The following is a 20,465-nucleotide window of genomic DNA, read 5'->3' on the forward strand; positions in this document are numbered from 1 at the left end:
ACGTCAGTGCAGCGAATAAACAAACAAAAGAAGAATAATTTATTCACTAAATAGCTTGGTGAATATTGCGGAATTTAGGAATTGTGATTTTTATATAACACAAAATAATAATGATGAGCATCTTTTGTAGTATATGTTTCACATGTACTTAATTAGAAACATTCAAAAACCAATAAATATCCTCATTTTAGGTACTACTTATTTGAAAATATTGAATATTGTAAGATATGGTAGATTTTAAGCTTATGGTAGTAGATGTGGTAGAAATGATGTCTTGCTTAATTAAAATTAATATTTTAATTGATTTTCAAATATAGCTAAATTTAATTTACAGTTAGCTAACTCCGCATATTTTTATTCACAGTATTCGTAGACAAACCAATGGTATGAGCATTGGCTGTGTTGATTTTTATCGTATTTTAGTATCGCAAGCTAAATTTTTTGAAACACATCCAAAGTGACGTGGAATCAAAAGTTCCGTCTCCAAGTTTTCACCATACCTATCGAGCAAAACTTGAAATCTATCATCCTTGCTCAAAAGTAGTACAGTGCGAACACTGGCAACCACTGTTAAGAAAAAAAACTCGATTGTATTAGATGATGGCAACTTTCGTCGTATTTTTATACACTGAAACCCTTAACACATGTGTTTATTTTTGAAGACGCCATATGCAAATGTTTGTTAATTATTTTAATAAATATTATTTTATTCAGTTACAAAACCACTCATTCCACCCCCAAAGCCATTTCAAAAATAAGCAGCTCTTAATTTTTTACATAGAAATGGGTATTTTCACATTTTTCGAACTCTCGAACGGCGAAATAACTATTTGTTATAGCAACTAATCAGTATGGCAACATCTTTAACCACAATGTCTCAGCATCCCTGTGTTTCGTGAAAAAATTTCTTTTCGTATTTCGTGAAAAAATTTTCGTACCTGTTTTTCAGAAATTGTGCTAAAAGTGTGAAGTGAAGTGTTTTTCCTTTGAAATTGCGTTATATTTCTCGTTTAAAAGGTTTTAGTGCCTCAATTGAAAAGTTTATTCACAAGCATAGTGAGAGAAATGCATATTCAAATGGATCTATATTAAATTTTGTTCGGGGAAGTTGTGACGACTTTGTTCATAATTATTCTCTTCACACTTACACTCCCTTTCCAATCGCTAGAGATTGTGTTTAAGCAAGGACTCCTTAGCGTGTGCTCCAGTTTTGAAATGCAGGATTAGGAATATCGATGTTCTGCTCTGGTAAACTCTGCTTCCAGAAGTGTTGAAATATTTGATATACACGCACGACTTCGTTTTCACATAAGTATCAGCAGAATTCCATCTGGTAAGTTTAGTGGTAGGGACTTTTTTATTATCAGCGATGAGGTATTGGACTTGCAATTACATTTAAGTCTTCCAATAGTAATTCGTCAAAATGAGTGGTGGAGGTGCATCATCCGGATCCTGCTCTGGAGAGAAGGATAAGGACTCGCATTGGTATTTTAGTGCCGAACAGCTAACTAGTTCACCAAGTCGTCGACAGGGAATAGATGCAGACACGGAGCTCTCGTATCGGCAAATGACTGCATATCTAATTCAAGAAATGGGTCAACGGTTACAAGTGTGAGTACAATATTGCGAGCCTCTAAGATATCAAAATTATAAAAGTTCTGTTGTTTCTCGAAAATTTATAAATATTATTGGTGTATGTTGTGTTGTGCGTTTGCAGCTCACAACTTTGCATCAACACTGCCATTGTGTATATGCACCGCTTCTATGCGTTCCATTCATTCACGCATTTCCATCGCAACAATATTGCGGCAGCGAGCTTGTTCCTAGCTGCTAAGGTCGAAGAGCAGCCTCGAAAGCTTGAACATGTTATTAAGGCTGCTAATAAGTGCCTTAGCCAGCCAACGTCTTCCACCACGGACGCTTATTATATAGAGCAAGCACAAGAACTTGTGTTTAATGAAAACGTTTTATTACAAACACTTGGATTTGACGTCGCAATAGATCATCCGCATACGCATGTCGTAAAGACATGCCATTTGGTTAAAGGTAAAACCTCGTGTTTGTTTGCGTTTGATGCATTAGTATTAATTTCATTTATTTCAGCATGCAAGGATTTAGCACAAACTTCTTATTTTCTGGCTTCTAACAGGTCGGTTCTAAAAATCATGTGTTATAAAAATCAAAAATTAATGGTTGCTACTAGTATTTTTAACCTAAAAATTTATACCAGATTTTTTAAACCAATATTTTAGTTTATTTTAAATAAAATGTAAAAAACCATTTCTTAGCCTTCATCTGACATCTATGTGCCTGCAATATAAACCGACTGTAGTTGCTTGTTTTTGCATCTACTTGGCTTGCAAGTGGTCACGTTGGGAGGTAAGAGTAGGATCATGTTTTTCACCGCACTCCAAAATATTAAAAGTATTTACAATCAAATACAGATTCCTCAATCAACGGAAGGAAAACACTGGTTTCACTATGTGGATAAAACTGTGACCATGGATTTACTAAAACAATTAACTGATGAGTTCATCGCCATTTACGAGAAGAGTCCATCCCGCCTCAAGTCCAAATTGAATTCGATAAAAGCCCTTGCTCAAAATGCTAGTAATCGAGTAATCAATAAGGAAAAGAAACTTCCACCCGAGGAGTGGAAAATGGGTGATATGATGAAAATGTATGCCCATGACACACCTGGTAGTAGCGGAAGCAGTGGTGGTAACAGTAATCCTTACTCTCTAACTTCGGTTGGGGTAGAACAGACTCAGTCACAGTCGTCCGCATTACTGCCGCCTCCTCCTCCACAGACTCAGTTGCCGCGAAAAAGCGAGTTGCATTCCAGTCAACATCGCTCACACCATAATTCTTCCTCACATCATTCGAAAATCAATTTTCCATCATCCGATGTTATCGGTAAGGCTCTTCAATTAATAATGTATAAATTGAGTACGAAAAGAAAAACTTTATTGTTAATTTAGTTTAAAACCCAAGAAATTTAGGAAACATTTTTTTTTTATCCCATTTTCTTTTCCCCTAATAATTTTATTTTGCTCTGAGCCAGGGCTGCCAAATTTTCGTATTCAAACTGTTGTACTGAGATCACGCAAATGTGTAACATTTTCTACTCTATACGAAGAGTGGGAGTCGGTGTTGTTCAGCTGAATTTAATTTATTTGTGTACACAAGCTTGTCAAAATATGGAAGTTTTGCGAAACTTTAATTGTCACAAAATAATGCAAGTAAATCGTTAAATTTTATTGCATTAAATATATACTACATGTACATATATCTGTGGAAGGGTTGAATTTTTGTTGTTCTTTACTCGTATACAATACGCAACATTTTCGCGGGTAGATTGTAATACTTTTGTAACGTTGCTATATAAGGAGACGAAATTTTTCAGAGAAAAGAAAGCACTGTAAGAATAGTAAGCAGGGCAGAAAACAGCTTAAAGTTATTAATACAATATGTTTTCGGGTAATAAGTGTAAGTCAATTGCAGATGCATAAATTGATTACTAAAATTTTTTTTTAGATTTCGCTGTTATAAAAATACAAATATGTACTGTAAAACGTCTCATATACGGGACTTCAATTTTCGTTCATTTAATAATAGGTATTGTAGTAGCCTAGCAAGGCATAACTCGATATATTTTTCCATTAGTGGTCGCCGATCTAATGATAAGCCCAAAAGGCACGGAGCTTAAGATGAATTATTTTAAAGTTGATTGTAAAGATTCGGTTATCTTCATGCGAGGCTCCTTCAAAAGCATGGGACTTGTCGCGTATGTTAGTATCAAATTAGGATTTAATCTGCTACAATCTGCGGAATGTAAATGAGTCAGAATAACGCGGGTATCAAAATGCAGCCGACGCTCTTCGTGAGAATTAGATTACAATCTGTCTCTGATTACAGCATTCTTTGGGAGGGGATCTGGTGAAGGTAGTGAATTTCTCTTAATAAATAGACTGTCATAATTCCTTCCGTCCCAATGGTTGTTGTATTATTTATATCAACAGTGATTTTAGGGAGATGCCTTTTGAGATTCCACATGGTCTAGTAAGGTGGTCCGTTGGTGGTGGACATTAGTTTCCCAGCAAAGCAGTTCAAAACTAAAATGGTAGCATGGCTCAGGATCTTTTATTTGCCTAAAAGGTTAAATATTTCAGGTATAACTTTTATATTATCTTTACCTCCTGGAAAAAAAATGTTCTCTCATTCATCAACACGCTATCCAATTCCAATTACAGTGCTATATCGTATTCCGAACACACCGTAGTCCAGTCTTACTACAAATCGTACAATTTCTCGTTTTTTTCTCCATGTTGCCGAAACTAAATTGAATAATGCATTTTTTTGTGTATTCTTATTAAGTAACGGTTTTTTACCAGTAATTTTTCGTACACACCAAGGACATTACACAGGTAGCAGCAGTTGCTTTTGCAATTTTTATTTTTTTTTTATTTATTTGGTCTCTAAATTGTCAAATTGTATTTAAGTTAAACTGTCAATCTTTGTTTATAGATTTTTCCATTCAAGGGGCCAAAAGCAAAAACAAGATATATTGTTCTTGTGTTTGCTCTACTATCTGTTTATTGTTGTTGCCATTCCCTATACATACACGGACAATGCTGCTGAAGTGGCAGTCTTTGCCCGGATATAAATCCGGATCGTTGCGGTTACGTCGAACCGACTGTCGTGAGAACGTATTTAATTTACCTTAATATACAGTAGCGGCCGCCGTAGCCGAATGGGTTGGTGCGTGACTACCATTCGGAGTTCAGAGAGAACGTAGGTTCAAATCTCAGTGAAACACCAAAATGAAGAAACCTTTTTTCTAATAGCGGGTGCCTCCCGGCAGGCAATGGCAAACCTCCGAGTATTTCTGCCATGAAAAAGTTCCTCATAAAAATAAAAAAATATCTGCCAACATCAAGACGCACGCCACAAATAGGAAGAGGAGCTCGGCCAAACACCCAAAAAGGGTGTACATGCCAATTATATATATATAAGTAATATACAGTTATTTTCTTATATTCATTAATTGTAACATATTATTATTGTGCAGATGTCATAACGGGCGGACATGCAATTAGTATTGTATTGCATTTAAAAACCAGCTAATTAATAGATTTTGCTTTTTAATTCCGTTGCTTTTTTATAACATTTTATAAAAGTTAAATTTCTGGAATAAAAATGAATTCTCAAAACTATGTTGTTAATTTCACCGTAATTCTTCGCCTATAACCCTTACACTCTTGTCCGTACGTATGTCACGCAATTTGAATGAGAATATTATAACTAACAAACTGATATCCGCTCCTTTGTTTATGAAGAAAATATTATAAAAGAAATGTAGCTTTTATTTTGGCTTGTTTCTGGCTTTTTTATTCTAAATAATTCTAAAACGATTAGTGTTTTGTAAGAATGGTAAACGGTACAACACTGCATAACCGAAAATAGAGGTAAATAATTCATCGAAGTTCAGACCTTTCGTCGTACTAGAAGGAAAAACTACTCTTGGCAAAAATAGACATTAAACCTTATCATACGTTTGCAAAAGTCACACTGATAAACCCAATTAAATCAGGAATAGAATTTACATTATTTTAATTTGATTCCTAGTATGGGAAAACTGTACCCTTTTTGTGCTGTTTGCTATTGGATTTAAGTCAGCAGTCGAAGATGCCTAATCCAGAAAAGTGATCAAATTGTTTTCGAAAAACTTGGCTTCCACACGAAAAGTGTGCTTCGGATTATTGTCTTTTCGGAATTTCCAAATTACCGGTATATTCTCTTCCGCATAAGGTAGCATTACATTTTGAAGTAGCATTACATGAATGAACTTGACCACATCTATATTATGTTTAATACGATGAATTGACCTAACACTGTTCCACGAAAAGCAGCCCCATAGCATTATTGAGCCTCCCGCGTGTTTTATGATTGGTGAGACGAATTTGGGGTGTTGTTGTTGTTGTAGCAGCATAAACATTTCCCATATTTACATACGGGGAATGCTGCTGGAGTGGCAGTCCTTGGCCGGATATAAATCCGGGTCGTTTCGGTAACGTAGAACCGACTGTCGTGGAAACGCCACGAATTTGAGGTCGAATGGTGTGCGTTTTGGCCGCCGCATGTACTTCCTACCATCTGAGCCAACTGTAATTATTTTCGTTTCATCGCTCACCAAAATATAACACCACTGATTTTGAGTCCACGATATGTGCTCTCGAGCAAACTCAATTTTATACTCAGGGAAAAAATTATTAAAAACCATCGTTTTTGAAACGTTTCGTTTCAACTAAAGTAAAGTACTATAGGAATACCCCAGATTCTTTATTCTTTTACTTATTTATCAGTTACAATATAAAACAGAAAACAATTCTCAAAATTTCCCAAACACCCTTTGAACAAAACTTTTGTCTTAATTTTTGAATGCGTCTGGTAACTTAAGACATTCAACATTTTATCGAAACAAATACTACATTGCTTTTTTACTGGTACCGCAACGCAAGTAGTCTCGTGCTCTTGCTCAATCGGTCGCTGGCCAATTTTCGTTTCAATAGAGGTCCGGATTTATTATAAACGAAATGGGGATGTCCTATTGGTTTGCCCTAGCTCTCGTCAGTTTGCTAGTACTAATCCTCGGAACACAAATATATTGTTTAGAATTTTTCGTTTAACCTTTTACGCTCGAGTGGCGACTCTCACTCGCCACGATGTTTCATTCAGCAACTCGAACGGCGAGTGAGAGACGACAGTTTTTGTTTAGACTAGATTTCTTTATATCCAGTTCATAGAAGCTCACTATTGGTTTATGAATAAAAATATTAGGCTAATGTAAAGGAAATTTCTTGAATTTTGGTATAAAACGAAAAACAATTTTGACCCCTATTTTCCAAAAATGCTTTATAAAAGAATTATTCATAATAAAAACTAAAATTTAGAATATAAAGTAAGTGGAATAATATATATGTATAAATTCATCACAAAGTAACAACATTCAAGTTAAAAACTTTATTAATTCTATTAGTAATCCAGTTGAAGAATTGTTTTTTTAACATAAATATAAAAAGATATAATTTTATAAGTTTTAGTTTTCTGTTTCTGTAAGGGAGAGCTCTCTATATTGCAGTCCAATTTCCTTCTATTGTATTTGTGTAAACACCTGTAGGTCTATTTTTGAATTCTCTTGAATAGTTTACTGTAAATTGTAAATATCCAACTTGATCAAGGCCAAAATATGTCTTCCATATATTGGTTTCAAATATAACGTTTTCGTATGTTAATCTGCATATAAATTCATTGCATGCTACCTATAAGATACTCGTAATATACATATGCGCAAAATTGTCTCCAGTTGCTGCTCCACCCGAACGAAAAAGTCGTCGAGCGCAAAGGGTTAAATTAACTTTGTAATCCTACTTAAAATTTATTTCGACACATTAAATAATTTTAATTGTTTTTATATTGGTATTCATTTCCAAGAAATATTTAAATTCGAATTAATATGAAATCCAACTAACATATAACAAAACTCAATTTATCAATTATTTTTAGATCATAAAAATAATCACAAACAACAGCCGTTCAGTGGAGTTGTTAGCCGGCCACGTGATCATTCGCAATCGTCTCAGGGGCATCAACAATCTTTGATTTCAAGCAATCCGTCACGATCAAGTCTTTCGACACCTAGCGGGCGATCTTTGAGTAGCATACCTGGTCAAACGCGGCAAACTTCACAAAATCACCAACTAGATGTGAACTATCACAAATCTCGCGAAAAGAGTAACCTTATGAGTTCGTACCCACACACCGTACCATCACAACCCATTTCTGGACACAAAGTCTCACAAAAGCAAGACTCGAATCGAGTGACTCCGAAAGAGCAAACTGCGGGAAAAATGTCCGAGCCAGGCAAAAGCGTTAGCAATAATACTAATAAACTTTTCCCACCTAGTTCTTCAATGGCACAGTATGGAAGTAACGTTTCACAACCTCAAAATAAATTAGATATGGGCCAAGATTTGCCACGCAACTTAATACATGGTCAACGTGGTTATGGGATTAATAATGGTTCTGGAAGTGTGCCACTATTAGGTAGTTATCAGTCACAGCACACTCGTCAGAGTACCAACAACAGTAGTAGTAACAGCAAGCACGAGTTATCAAAACCCGCAAACATCCACCTTCAACAACATGGTAAGCAGCTGTCTATTCCACCTGAGTCATCATATGGCGCTGCAACGCATGAGTCTCAACAACCGCCTACACATACACAAACTCATCCTACTGCCGGTTATTTGAATATTCGTCAGCCAGAGGCTTTACACAACGAAGACATTAATTCTACTCAGCTTTCATCAGTCCATGCAATGTTACAACAACCAACGAATGTAAACCAATCAAAAACTTCTATGTTTAGTCCCGACTGGGGTGGGAAAATGCAACAACAACAACAATCGCAACAATTAATGACTGGAAATACTTATGTTAATAGTAATGTGCCAGCAGTTTCTGGAGGAGATGCTTTTAATTACAAATTTCCACCAAATAAGGAGGCAGATCGAGAGAAAAGCACGTCTGATCGCATGGACCTGAATGCAACGACACTTAAAAAGGAGCGGAATCGAGCTGTACATCCGGCTATTGATGTAACTGGTTCAGTGATGATGGGTGTTCGACCTAATGCATCTCAATCCCAGTTCCATCAACCGATTCAACAACAACAGCAATCGATAAAGACAAGCATGCCAAAGAAAATGGACTCCGGCATCATTGGTGAGCTTACTGGTAAGACTAAAAAATATTAATTGTTGTAGATTTAGTTTGGCGTGTAATCCATAAACAGCTAGACCGTAATTAATGGTTGATAGGATGAGGGCTTTTACCACGTTAATCAGAAGAGTTGAGCTAATTAGCGAGCGTTTGCTTGATAAGTATTTAATAATATTTAACTTAACATGTAGTTTTCCCCTAACATATTTACAGTGATGTTGGAAGGAATATTTGGAATCGAATATAATGCCAAGAAACTTAAGATTATCTGTATTTACAATATTTACGCCATTGAGGGTAAGGGAAGAAGGAGGACACTCCCGTTTTTTACATATATGAAGCATTTTGGTTTTACTAGGACAAATTGAAGGGCCTGAGGATAGAGACCAGGTGGATAAAAGGTGTAGGATTTTGGAAAAGGTTCGCATTACTTCCGCTTGATCCTTGGATTTGGAGAATAGTAATACATCGTCTGCGTATATTTGGTATTGGATTGTTGGAAACTTGTTCAAAATGGTACTAATTTCGTTAAAGGCTATAATGAACAAAATGACCGATAAAGGGGATCCCTGTGGAGTGCCATTATCGAGTGGAAAAATGGGAGAGCGGGTGTTGTATATAAGGACACGTAATTTTCTGTTCGAGAGAAATGATTTTATGAAATTGTATAATTTGGGACCGATCTTCCATTTGTCGAGTTGTCTGAGTACAACCTGAATTCCAATCCGATCAAATGCTTTTTGAAAGCCGAGTGAAAGCAAGGAGATGTGGTTTTTGCTGGAAAGCGCGTTTGAAATAAAATGGTCAAGGTGTAATAGGGCATATGTTGTGCCTTGTCCCTTTTTGAAGGCGACTTGATTTGGGTGGATGAGTTTGTTTGAGTTTGTTTGGCATACCAGGTTAGTCTGGTAGCGATTATCTTCTCCATTAATTTGCCTAGGCAGGGAAAGAGTGAAATTGGGCGATAACTGTTGACGTCGCAAGGTGATTTTCCGGGTTTTAGGAGAGGAATTACTGCGCTTCTTTTCCATACGTGTGGGTAGTGACCTGTGGTGAGGATATTATTGTAATGCTTGATTAAACGGTGAAGGAGGGAAAGAGGGAGATGGGAATCATGGGATAGGATATTTTGTCGATGCTGGGAGTCTGGCCTTTTGTTGCGGACAGGGCAAGTGTGAGCTCAAGGAGAGATTGTCGACTTCTAAGAGTCTGGCAGAGTAGGAGAGATTAGAAGGAGTGGTACGATTTTGGGGAATTAGCGATTGTTTAGAGATAATAAATTCGGGAGGAAGAGTGTGGTCTGAAGAGGCATTAGAAAAGTGGCTGGCAAATTCTTGAGCTATATCCCAAGGCTATAGAAGAATGCCATGAGAGGAATTAAGGGAGTTGATTTAGGCATTGCAAGGTACGCCAGTGAGCTTTTTATGTCTGCCCATATTCTCTTAGGATCGGATGACGCAGAAATGCTGCTGGTGAACTTTTGAAAACAGTGCAGCTTTGCATCCTTAATTAATCGACGAAATTGTGCGTTCAATTTTCTGTATTGAATGAGATTTGAAGTGGATCGATTGCGTTTAAAATAGTGCCAAGCGTGTTGCTTGGCTTGCCTAAGCGTGGCAATTACTTTGTTCCACCATAATGGGGCTGGTTTTACAGGTTTTGTTGAGGACAGGGGCATCGAATCGCTTTATGGAGGTTTGAGGTTTCTAGGTTGATATTGAAAGACAGTGGGAAGGAGTTGAAAAGGATTCGCAAGCAAGTTCGAATTGATGAGTTGTTGGAGAAGGAGGGAGATGACAGGGTAAGATAAATATGGGTAAAGGTTGAGTTAGTTGAGAAGTGGGTGGGAGAGCCGTCATTGAGTACAATACAGTCAGAAGTAAGGATTGTGTCTTCTATAGCGCGCCCTCTCTGATTAGAGGAGGTAGAACCCCAGAAAGGACTCCAAGCATTAAAATCGCCTGCAAGGATAAAGGGTTGAGGAGGGGAGGAAAAAAGGTTGTAAACATCAGCGGTCGTTATTGATTGACTAGGAGGAGAATAAGCGCAAATTATTATGAATCTGGAAGAAGTTTGTAGTTCTATGGATAGTGAGGAAATATTAGATGGTGTGGGAAAGTAGCGCTGGGGTAGTTTACGCTTAACAAGAATAGCGATTCCTTGAATTTGGTATGCGTTAGGGTTGCTATCATAAATTTTCCAGGCTTCTCTAATAGTGCATCGCCGCTCTATTTTTATCTTATTAACGGACTTGTGTTTCAAAAAAGTGGGACAGCAAGGATCGTTGGACGAATGTACATATCTCTGCTTGACAATTCACGCAACGTAGTCTTGGGCATGGATGATGTGGCGGTGGAGTGGCGCACTGGCTACATACCTCAATATTGCGACATCTGTTTTTTGTGTGCCCTAGCCTTTGGCAGGTTTTGCATCGCATCGGATTAGGGATGTGTTCTAGCACACGGACCCTTTCCCAACCTAATTTAATGAATTCAGGTCTCCGGATAAGATCGAATGTCACAATTGCAGCACCCGTAGAAATTAGTTTGTCCCCATCTTTTCGCATGATTTTTTTTAACTTCGATCACTTTTTGGTCAATCAATTCTTCTTCAGAGAAAAAATTCTGCTTGCGTTGTGTTGAAACCTTTGTAGGATGTAATCTTTACAGGTATGATGCCTATGTGGGTTCCTTAAAGAAACTTTTCGGCTGATTTGGTATTTTCGACTTTGAGAAGCAGGTCACCTGATCTTAATTCCGTAAAAACGATGTTTTCGGCGCAAATGTTTCTTAAGCCCCTTTCTATTTGGAAGACATATGACGCAATGGGTAGCCAGCGAGTAATCATATCTGACCAATTTGGCAACCACTATTAGAAAAACCTTTTCCTATCAATTGATGTTTCGTGTACGGAAATTCGCAACTGTGTATTTCCGAATGGTAGTCACGCACCAACCCACTCGACTCCAGCCGCCGGCAGGAACTCAACTTTAGTCTGTAAAAATTTCTTTCGCAACATTATCGTTTTTATAAATATCTGTAGCATAAGAATGGAAATCATTTCTTTTTGTTTCATACTCGATTTTTTCCACATTTTAATGCATATTAAATAAAAAAAAAAAATTGTATACACAGGTTTAAATAGCGGTATCAAACGTCCCAATGAAGGTTCCTACAAACAAGAAGAGGAGCAACATAAGATTCGAAAACTTGATACTCCTTCTACATTGTCGTCATATAACGAGTTAAAGACAACTGATGCTAATAAACTACATGTGGTGAATGGAATAGAAACCAATCCAGATCTGGTAAGAAATTTGTTGAAGGAGAGTCTTTGCACTTCCAACGCTCTCCTGAAAACGGAACAGTTGGGAGCACCAAGTCTTCAACCACCAGCTGAACTGTTTGAGCCATCTGTGACGGCTACTTCGACAATGGCTGTTCCGACTTCTGATACTTCATTAAAATCGACCAGTTTAAGTAGTGGTACTGACCCGTTGTCTACGGAAACGAATGAGTCAAGCAGTAATAAAGCTGAGAAGAAGAAGAAAAAGGAGAAGCATAAACACAAAGAGAAAGATAAGTCGAAAGATCGTGAAGAACGAAAAAAGCATAAAAAAGAAAAAGATAAGCATAAGGAACGCGATCGTGGTGAACCATATGGTTCGGAGCATGTAAAGATTAAAATATCTAAAGATAAAATTGAAGGCTCTGCAGAATCCTTAAAAATAAAAATACCGAAAGATCGTATAATAAGTGATGTGAATAGTAGTTCTGGAAGCGCTAATAATGGTGTAGATGTCGGCAGTGGTACGCATCCCGCACCAGCATTAAAGATCAAAATTAGCAAAGATAAATTGGAAAATTATGCCACAGAATCTTCCGCTCATTCGTCTTCGCAACAAGCGCATGCGCTGGCGCAAGCAGCAACGGGATTTTATTCGTCTTTCGTGACGCCTAATAATACATCGGCCTCTCATAGTAGTAGTAGTGGTAGTGGAAAAAAGAAGGATCGTGACCGTGACAAAGATCGGGAGCGAGACAAGGAAAAAAAACGGACTGGCAGTGAACTTGTTAAGTCGAATGGAGGTGGGTTAACTCATTCGACAATAACATTACAAGGTGGAGCGGGTGGGCCGCTGTTATCACATCTGCCACCCACAACAACTGCAACATCAAAGAGCCAAAACCCCAACAAGGTAAGCATTTATACTAAAAGTTGTAAAACGGTGTTGAGAGTAGTTCACATTTCGTGCATAAAACGAAATTCTACACAAATCATTCACAATTTATTGACGGACATTCACGTTTATTAAAAAGACCAAACTTACATATTTCTAATTTAACATGAAAACAACTAATACCTCACACATATGTAAATATATAGACAAATGGGCTCAGGAATTTAAGCGCAATCAGAAACTAACACCAAATAAGGTTAATCATTAAAGGCGAAACTAATTTCAATAGTTCAATAATTCACTAACACGACCTTTTTTCGCATGGTTTTTCTGTTTTTTCATCTTAGCATTAGCACGGTCATACACAGAGCTAAAATATCTATAAATATTCGTATAATCTTAACTACACGATGAAACAAACTAATCTGTGTGGTAATGGGCTTTAATGAACGCTTTAAAAGCGTGTTTTAACAAAACTTATGGCATTGGCTTGAATCCGTTTGAAAATAATTTTACAGATGCAACTGTTATCGAATAATATGAATCAACTCTTCGGAGAGTCGAATGATGATGACGACGACTATGATGATAATAAGAGTGTTAATCATAAAAATTATAAGGATTGTTATAAAAGTAGAGTTCATAACACGGACTCCTTCACATCTACATCTGCTTCCACCAAATCTGCAGGTTCTATTCGTAAAAGCACTGATTACGGGCCAATATATTCTCAATCGCAACATTATACGCAACGATGATGAACATAATCACCATAAAACAATTGGTAATAACAATACGATAATAACAAAAAGAAAAAATATATACTAAGAGCGCTATTTCATGCGTTTTAATTAGTTACTTAATATCTCGAAGCGGTAGCTTCCCACAATGTATCTCGTGAAGAACTTAAACAATTAATTCATATATATCGGAACTAAATTTACTTTCATTACTAGGTATATTTACTTTTGTTAAAAAATGTGTTGTGGTAAATACTCATGGTACACGGAAAGGGAAATAATATACGATTATTAAATATTGAAGAATAACATTTAGGAATTTTTTCAATGTTCAGTGTCTGGCCGAATCTCCATATAATCAAACCATACCATTTCTGTGAATTTCATGAAAATTCTTCATTTTACACATGATACAATTTACGGTTAGTACACTTATTTTTTTTTTTTCGCCAGAAAGTCTATTATAACTTTTATTTCATCACTAGTTGTGATGCGCTGTACTAATATATAGCTCATCTCGTTCAGTCAATTGAAATTTTTTTTAACTTTTTAACCTTTTTCTATGATGAAAACACCTACATGTAATGGAAGATTTCAAAATTTTACTCGTTTTGAAATGTAAAAAGCTGTTCATTAAAAAGCCATTTTTTAATATGAGTAGTAGTAGTATTTCAATGTATTCATTGCCGTAAGCACATTGAGAATAATTTCGCTGGTGAGTTCAAGTACCGAATCTATGGGGTTTTTGAAATGGGGTCAATGATAATAAAATAATAGACGTTGCCTACTACACCTATTTACTTCTATAATTCTTCTTTTTTAAGGTATTTTGGTAGTCCTCTTCCATGAGGTTGTATACAAATTTATACAATACCTTTTGCACATCATGATTTCCATGTATTCCATTTTGGCAGTCCCTTTGTATTTTTATAGCAACAGGGCTACAAGTTTCCATATAGGTTAGGTTATGTATTGCTATTGATATTTTTTATTTAAATCCATCCCATAGATGAGCTAATGGCAGGCAATGGCAAATCTCCGATTGCATTTTTACCATGAAAAAACCACATCTGTCTTTCGGAAGCATACAACTTCAGGTCCCTTCATTTCAGAAACAACATCAAGGTACACACTAGAAATACATATACGTATACAGTCATACAGTCTCTTCTAATATAGGGTTATCTTATAAGAGGTGTTATTTTGATATTCAAAGAAAAATACTATTTTTTAATATAAATGATGGGATGTTTATTTCATTACAAAGAGGAAGGTATGCCGTTAATAGTGGAAAATAACATCAATCAAATGACGGCGGCCGCTGTAGCCGAATGGGTTGGTGCGCGACTACCATTCGGAATTCACAGAGAGAACGTCGGTTCGAATCACGGTGAAAACGCCAAAATTAAGAAAAACATTTTTCTAATAGCGGTCGCCCCTCGGCAGGCAATGGCAAACCGCTGAGTGTATTTCTGCCATGAAAAAGCTCTTCATAAAAAAAATATCTGCCGTTCGGAGTCGGCTTGAAACTGTAGGTCCCTCCATTTGTGGAACAACATCAAGGCGCACACAACAAATACGAGGAGCAGCTCGGCCAAACACCCATGTATATATATATATAAATGACCACCACGACCACGCTTACAGGATAATATCCTTTTCATGAAGTTTTCTATAACCGAATTGGAAAGTGGCTGCCCTATGTCCTCGATAATCTCACGAATTCCATCTTTGAGGTCTTGAATCGACCCTGGTCTGCTGGCGCAAACCTTCTCTTTCTCGTGGCCTCAAAGAAAAAAGTCACAATGTGCTAAATCACAAGATCTCGGTGGCCAATTGTGATCACCTCTTCGAGAGATAACACGGTCCGGAAACTTTTCCCGTAAAAGATGAATGGTTTCGTTGCTTGTGTGGCACGTTGTTGTTGTTGTTGTTGTTGTAGCAGTAACTTTGCCCTGTCAGTGTAGTGTAATCACCGGTCGTCTTCGTCTAGCTCATCTAACCGCAGGCCCAGGAAACTATCTGTTTCGACAGGTTGGGTCCAGAGGGAGAGGGGTGTTCGATAAGTGGGTTTGATGGGGCATGTAAAAAGGTACTTAATGTCGTCCGGGGTGCCTTCAAATGGCGGACATATGTTTAGTATGTTGGGGTTGATTCTGGATAAGTAGGAGTTGAATCTGCTACAAACCCCATGAACTTGGCAATCATCAATTCAACCACTTTATTGAAAATAATTATTTACCCTTTCATCGATATTTTCCATATATTAAATTTTGCGTCTTATAGTTTGGCACTTCATCCATTTTTACCCGAAAAATAGTATGAGTTATTCCGAACATAAACGTATTGGATCGTAAATCTCTTAAGTCCCAATGTCGCTCTCCATTACACATTTTCTGAGTAAGGCAATGATTTGTGACCTTCTTTGGTTTCTTCCGTTAAGTTGTTGAGTTACTGAAATATGTCAGCTATTATCTTCTGTATCAATTAATATTTGTACTAAGATTTCCTTAGACATCTAAAATTTTTCTCGAGCTATCATGTGTATGGTGCATGATTTATGGTAATTGATTAGGAGGAATGAACATTTTGACAAAACAACCGTTATGTGATGCAAGTTATAATGCTCCATGCATAAGTTTAAAACTTATCTTCAACAAATAAAAAAATGTTATGAAAATTAATTGTTTCTTTTTGAAAAGTGCTTGCCTAAAAAGAGATAGCCAGCGTGATTGTACACCTTCGAAGCATTTAAATTACCAAGTTTTGCAAAGTATTCGAACGAATGCGAAGATTTTGAATAGATTTAATTCGTCATTCGTTACAAAGAACCTTTAATGCCATTTATTTTTGGAATAGGAAAGCATAACCATGACCATTATGTGGATGTGTTTAATCGCACAGTTTTTGCTCTTTACACATAATTTGTTTCTGCCAAGTTCATATTTAATTTATCGAACCTCAGCTCGTTTTATTAGCTTTGGCGATCCAGGTATTTTCTTGTATATCTTCATACATTTTTTTTAACGAAACAGCGACACTCTTTTGGGGGTTATTAGTCTGTTTCTAGTAAATCCAGGGTGGTTTTCTTGCTGCAGCGAGTTAAACCATATTTCCCTGGGGTGAAACTATGCCAAAATGTCACAAATTCCACCCAAAACATCAACTTCTACCAGACCTTGTGTTCCATGCGTAACCTCCAAGCCTACGTTTTTTCTGTATCTGTTCTAATTTTTTAAATGACCGGGTTTAATGAAAATACACTTGTTTTTATTTTCGCGCATAAAATTTGGAATACAATGCTATAAAAAAGCTGTAAGCAATTTTATTAAATAAATTTAAATCCTAGTAATACCTTTAATTCGAAAAATTAAAGTACCTATTGATTTTCTAAAACTATGTGCAAAAGATGAAAATAAATTACTCACAGAAGAGTTTTCAATTTTATTCTCTCCTTGCCTTATCTCATTAACGATATTTTTTATTTATCTCTTTATGTTTCATTGAGATATTAAAATATTTCTTTATTTACTTATTTGTTTCCTCCATGAAAGTCTCCCTTTTCTCCACTTGTCTACATAAAAATAACAAAAAAATGAGTGTAAGTGAGTAAAAGTAAGTGCTAACTGCATGTCAAGCATACGCCATTTCATGCGACCAATGATCTTACTTCATTTGTTTATTGTCCGTATCTTATTATTTTACTTTCCAAGTTCTAATCTTCATTGAATGTAAAATTAGATGTGCCTTAAACTAAACACTAGAGATATATTTCTTATTAAATGCAAATATGTATTCCTTTACAGTTTTAAAAGTGATGGTTCGTTTGGCAGACTGGCACATACACTCCGCACATAAGTTGACTCGCAGCAGATGTTTTAAACACTTACGTACATTTAGCTGCTACATACGTATAAAAATATAACAAATTGAAAACGCAAAAAAATAACAACTAAAAAAGGAACTGTAATTAAAAAAATCTTAGAGAATATTTATTTGAATGTTCGGCCGAGGCGAGACCAACTACGTCATTAATAAAAACATAATTAAAAACAATTATGCATAGATAATTTCATTCCTACATATATAAATATATTGCGTAGTCCTATGTCGCAAGTAATATTAACGTACGCAAAATTTGTAGCACTGCTGTGCTTGCGCGTAAAATGCGCTTTCAAAGTCATTCTTATTTTTCCTGCCTTCCAATTCTTATTTGTACATACATACAAAAGTTGGATTCAACACTTTCATATTAAAGTTTATCTAAGAAAGATTAATAAATCGGGCGGAAGTGAAAGTGTTTTAGGAACTAATTGAATTTGTAAATCGATCTATGTAATTAGCTGGCAGTGGTAAAAAATACATTCACATATGTAAATAAAGCGGAAGAATGTATGCTGGCAATATTACAGAAAGTACACCGTTTAGGCAATTTAACTTATCTTAAATGACTTGGACACCTTATAGCCAATGAATGTTTTCACCCTTTTTAACAAAACTATTATTTCAATTATTCATTGTTAAATAAAGAAAGTATGATATATTAATAATTATTTAACATTTCATTAAGATATTAATAATTTAGTTGTGAATACTAATGCATATACAAAGAGAGCAATTTCATAGCACGATGCGAGCCTTTTAAAGCACTTTGGATTACTTATGCTTTAAGATTATTTTTAAAAAGTTTATTCAATTAAAGCAACACACTTTAAAAACTTCAAATTCAAACCAATATATGAAAAAGTAAATAATACATATGTAATTTGAACTTGTTTTTTTATTTACACGATAATTGTTTTATAGCAATAGAACAGAATATTTGTGGCCCTAGACTTCTGTTTTCCTCAAAAATGTTTTCATTCACTACACAAATGTGATTAAATTCAAATAAGAATATGCTTATTATGCAATATGCAATATGCAATAACATACAATGCAAATAGGGGTGGAAAATTATTGTAATAAAACATAAATATTGTGTAAGAGTATAATCACACTCAATTGTATGTATAACTCATCATTGTCGCATTTTGTCCGGATTAATTTAATTAAAAAAAAAAAACATATTAAAACAAAATCATTGATTGATTATGACATGTTCAATAATAAATCGATATGATGAAATGAAATTATTTGAATGAAACTTGTTTTCCACAAACTTGTTCTTGTGCAGCGTCAATTGCGGCGGAGGCACCGAATAAGTGCTACTACATAGACCACTACATACTACGGTGTGCCAGAATTTATTACTAAATATCACAGATTATAAAGACGTTTTACTAAAAACTTAGAAAGTTTTAAAAAATAATAATTAACAAAAATGATATTTTACGTTTATAAAGGCAATATCAGTATCGGCTTAGAGTGAGCTTACTTTGAATAGAAAAAAACTTCTTAGCATTTTAATAAAGTTAAGTAATTATTAGTTAGATAGGTAGAATTATCAGAGTTTAGTTGATTGCTTATAATACTTAATGGTGAATGCATTTCGATTTTTTTTATTCTGCTGGTTTTTTTGTATACATTAATTGACGGGTATCCATCTATGCTGTGGATACATGAAAAAAAGAAAGAACCAGTTTTTATTTGGGTTTGATGGAAGTCTATCACACATACATAAACGTCCACATCAATTTATGTACATACGTATTCGTATTACTTAAATATACATATACATATTTACGTAGGTATTAAAAGTTATTTACATAAATGCAAGTATTTCAACTGACTCTATACTCCCAAATAGGGAAATCGTAAAATTAAACACATCGTAGTTGAAAACAAGTGAAATACATGCTTAGTATATGACATGATAATAAACTAATGTGTGAAATATAATGATTATATAGCATCACTATTCAGTTAAAAATTGAAAAATAATAATTTCTTTGGAATTTCTTATTTGCAGTTACAATATCTAAGAGATCGGTTATTGAAATATTTTCCAAGCCGCTAGAAAGTTCAACTTACACTTTGATATAATTTTGTGAATATTGTTGTATATACATAAATTAGAAAGCAAAATAATAAACTACGAAACCACTAAAGCAAATTGCAAAATGCAAAAAACAAAAAAACCTCTTGCATTAAAATACATATGTATAAAGATTATTATATTAAATGATAGCACGAATATATAAAATAAACTAAAGTCGGCGAGTAGAAAAGAAATCGCATGATAACAAAATGTAAAAAAAGATCAAACGAAAACGTTGCTTAAGCTTATCGTTGTATGTATGAATATAGTTAAGTATTATCATTAATTACTATTATCATAATTATCATATATACAATATAATAGTTATAATTTTTTTAATTCTCATTATTTTCGTAAACTTAGCAATAACCAAATTACGTTTGGCCCATCATTAAATAAAATTAAATAATTACATGACGTGGAATGAAAAATACGTTACACTTTTTATTAAAAAATATTATGAAAACATTAAAAATAAATGATGGCTGCATTACATCCGAATCAAAGAAATCTAAAGCGTTGCGTTCTCATTTACTGAAAAAAAAATCTGAAATTCGAGGGGATGGATACAAAAACAAAATGAATTTAGTTAAAGAAATTTCGTAAATAGCTTCGCACACGAAGAATAAATAACTTCGTACACGAAGTATGTAATTCCAATGTTGCATACGAACCTACGTAACAAATATATGAAATATTACCTTGTGTTCCAAGTTTTCTCAGAGCTCTGTTAACCAAGACTTGATATAACTTCGATTTCGTAGAAACTTGGAGATCGTTA

The 20,465-nt window shown here is 35.2% G+C and overlaps 1 protein-coding gene across 5 annotated transcripts; it reads left to right on the forward strand.

Moving 5' to 3' along the window:
- The first annotated feature begins 685 nt into the window (after window positions 1–685).
- On the forward strand, window positions 686–20,139 carry LOC128859882 (cyclin-T). Of its 5 annotated transcripts, none has more exons than XM_054097017.1 (10): window positions 686–1,333; window positions 1,412–1,611; window positions 1,718–2,046; window positions 2,104–2,149; window positions 2,289–2,379; window positions 2,445–2,916; window positions 7,567–8,787; window positions 11,919–12,982; window positions 13,483–13,748; window positions 17,511–18,464. In XM_054097017.1, the coding sequence occupies exons 2-9, from the start codon at window positions 1,424–1,426 to the stop codon at window positions 13,720–13,722; spliced, it is 3,651 nt and encodes a 1,216-aa protein (XP_053952992.1). In that variant the 5' UTR covers window positions 686–1,333; window positions 1,412–1,423; the 3' UTR covers window positions 13,723–13,748; window positions 17,511–18,464. The 5 variants fall into 5 exon arrangements, with proteins under 5 accessions (XP_053952992.1, XP_053952991.1, XP_053952993.1 ...); XM_054097016.1 differs by having other exon boundaries at window positions 688–1,333; window positions 7,567–8,799; XM_054097018.1 differs by lacking the exons at window positions 13,483–13,748; window positions 17,511–18,464 and adding an exon at window positions 19,616–20,139 and having other exon boundaries at window positions 691–1,333; window positions 7,567–8,799.
- The last annotated feature ends 326 nt before the right edge of the window (window positions 20,140–20,465 follow it).

Source organism: Anastrepha ludens, chromosome 4 (genome assembly GCF_028408465.1).
Source record: "Anastrepha ludens isolate Willacy chromosome 4, idAnaLude1.1, whole genome shotgun sequence".
NCBI lineage: Eukaryota > Metazoa > Arthropoda > Insecta > Diptera > Tephritidae > Anastrepha > Anastrepha ludens.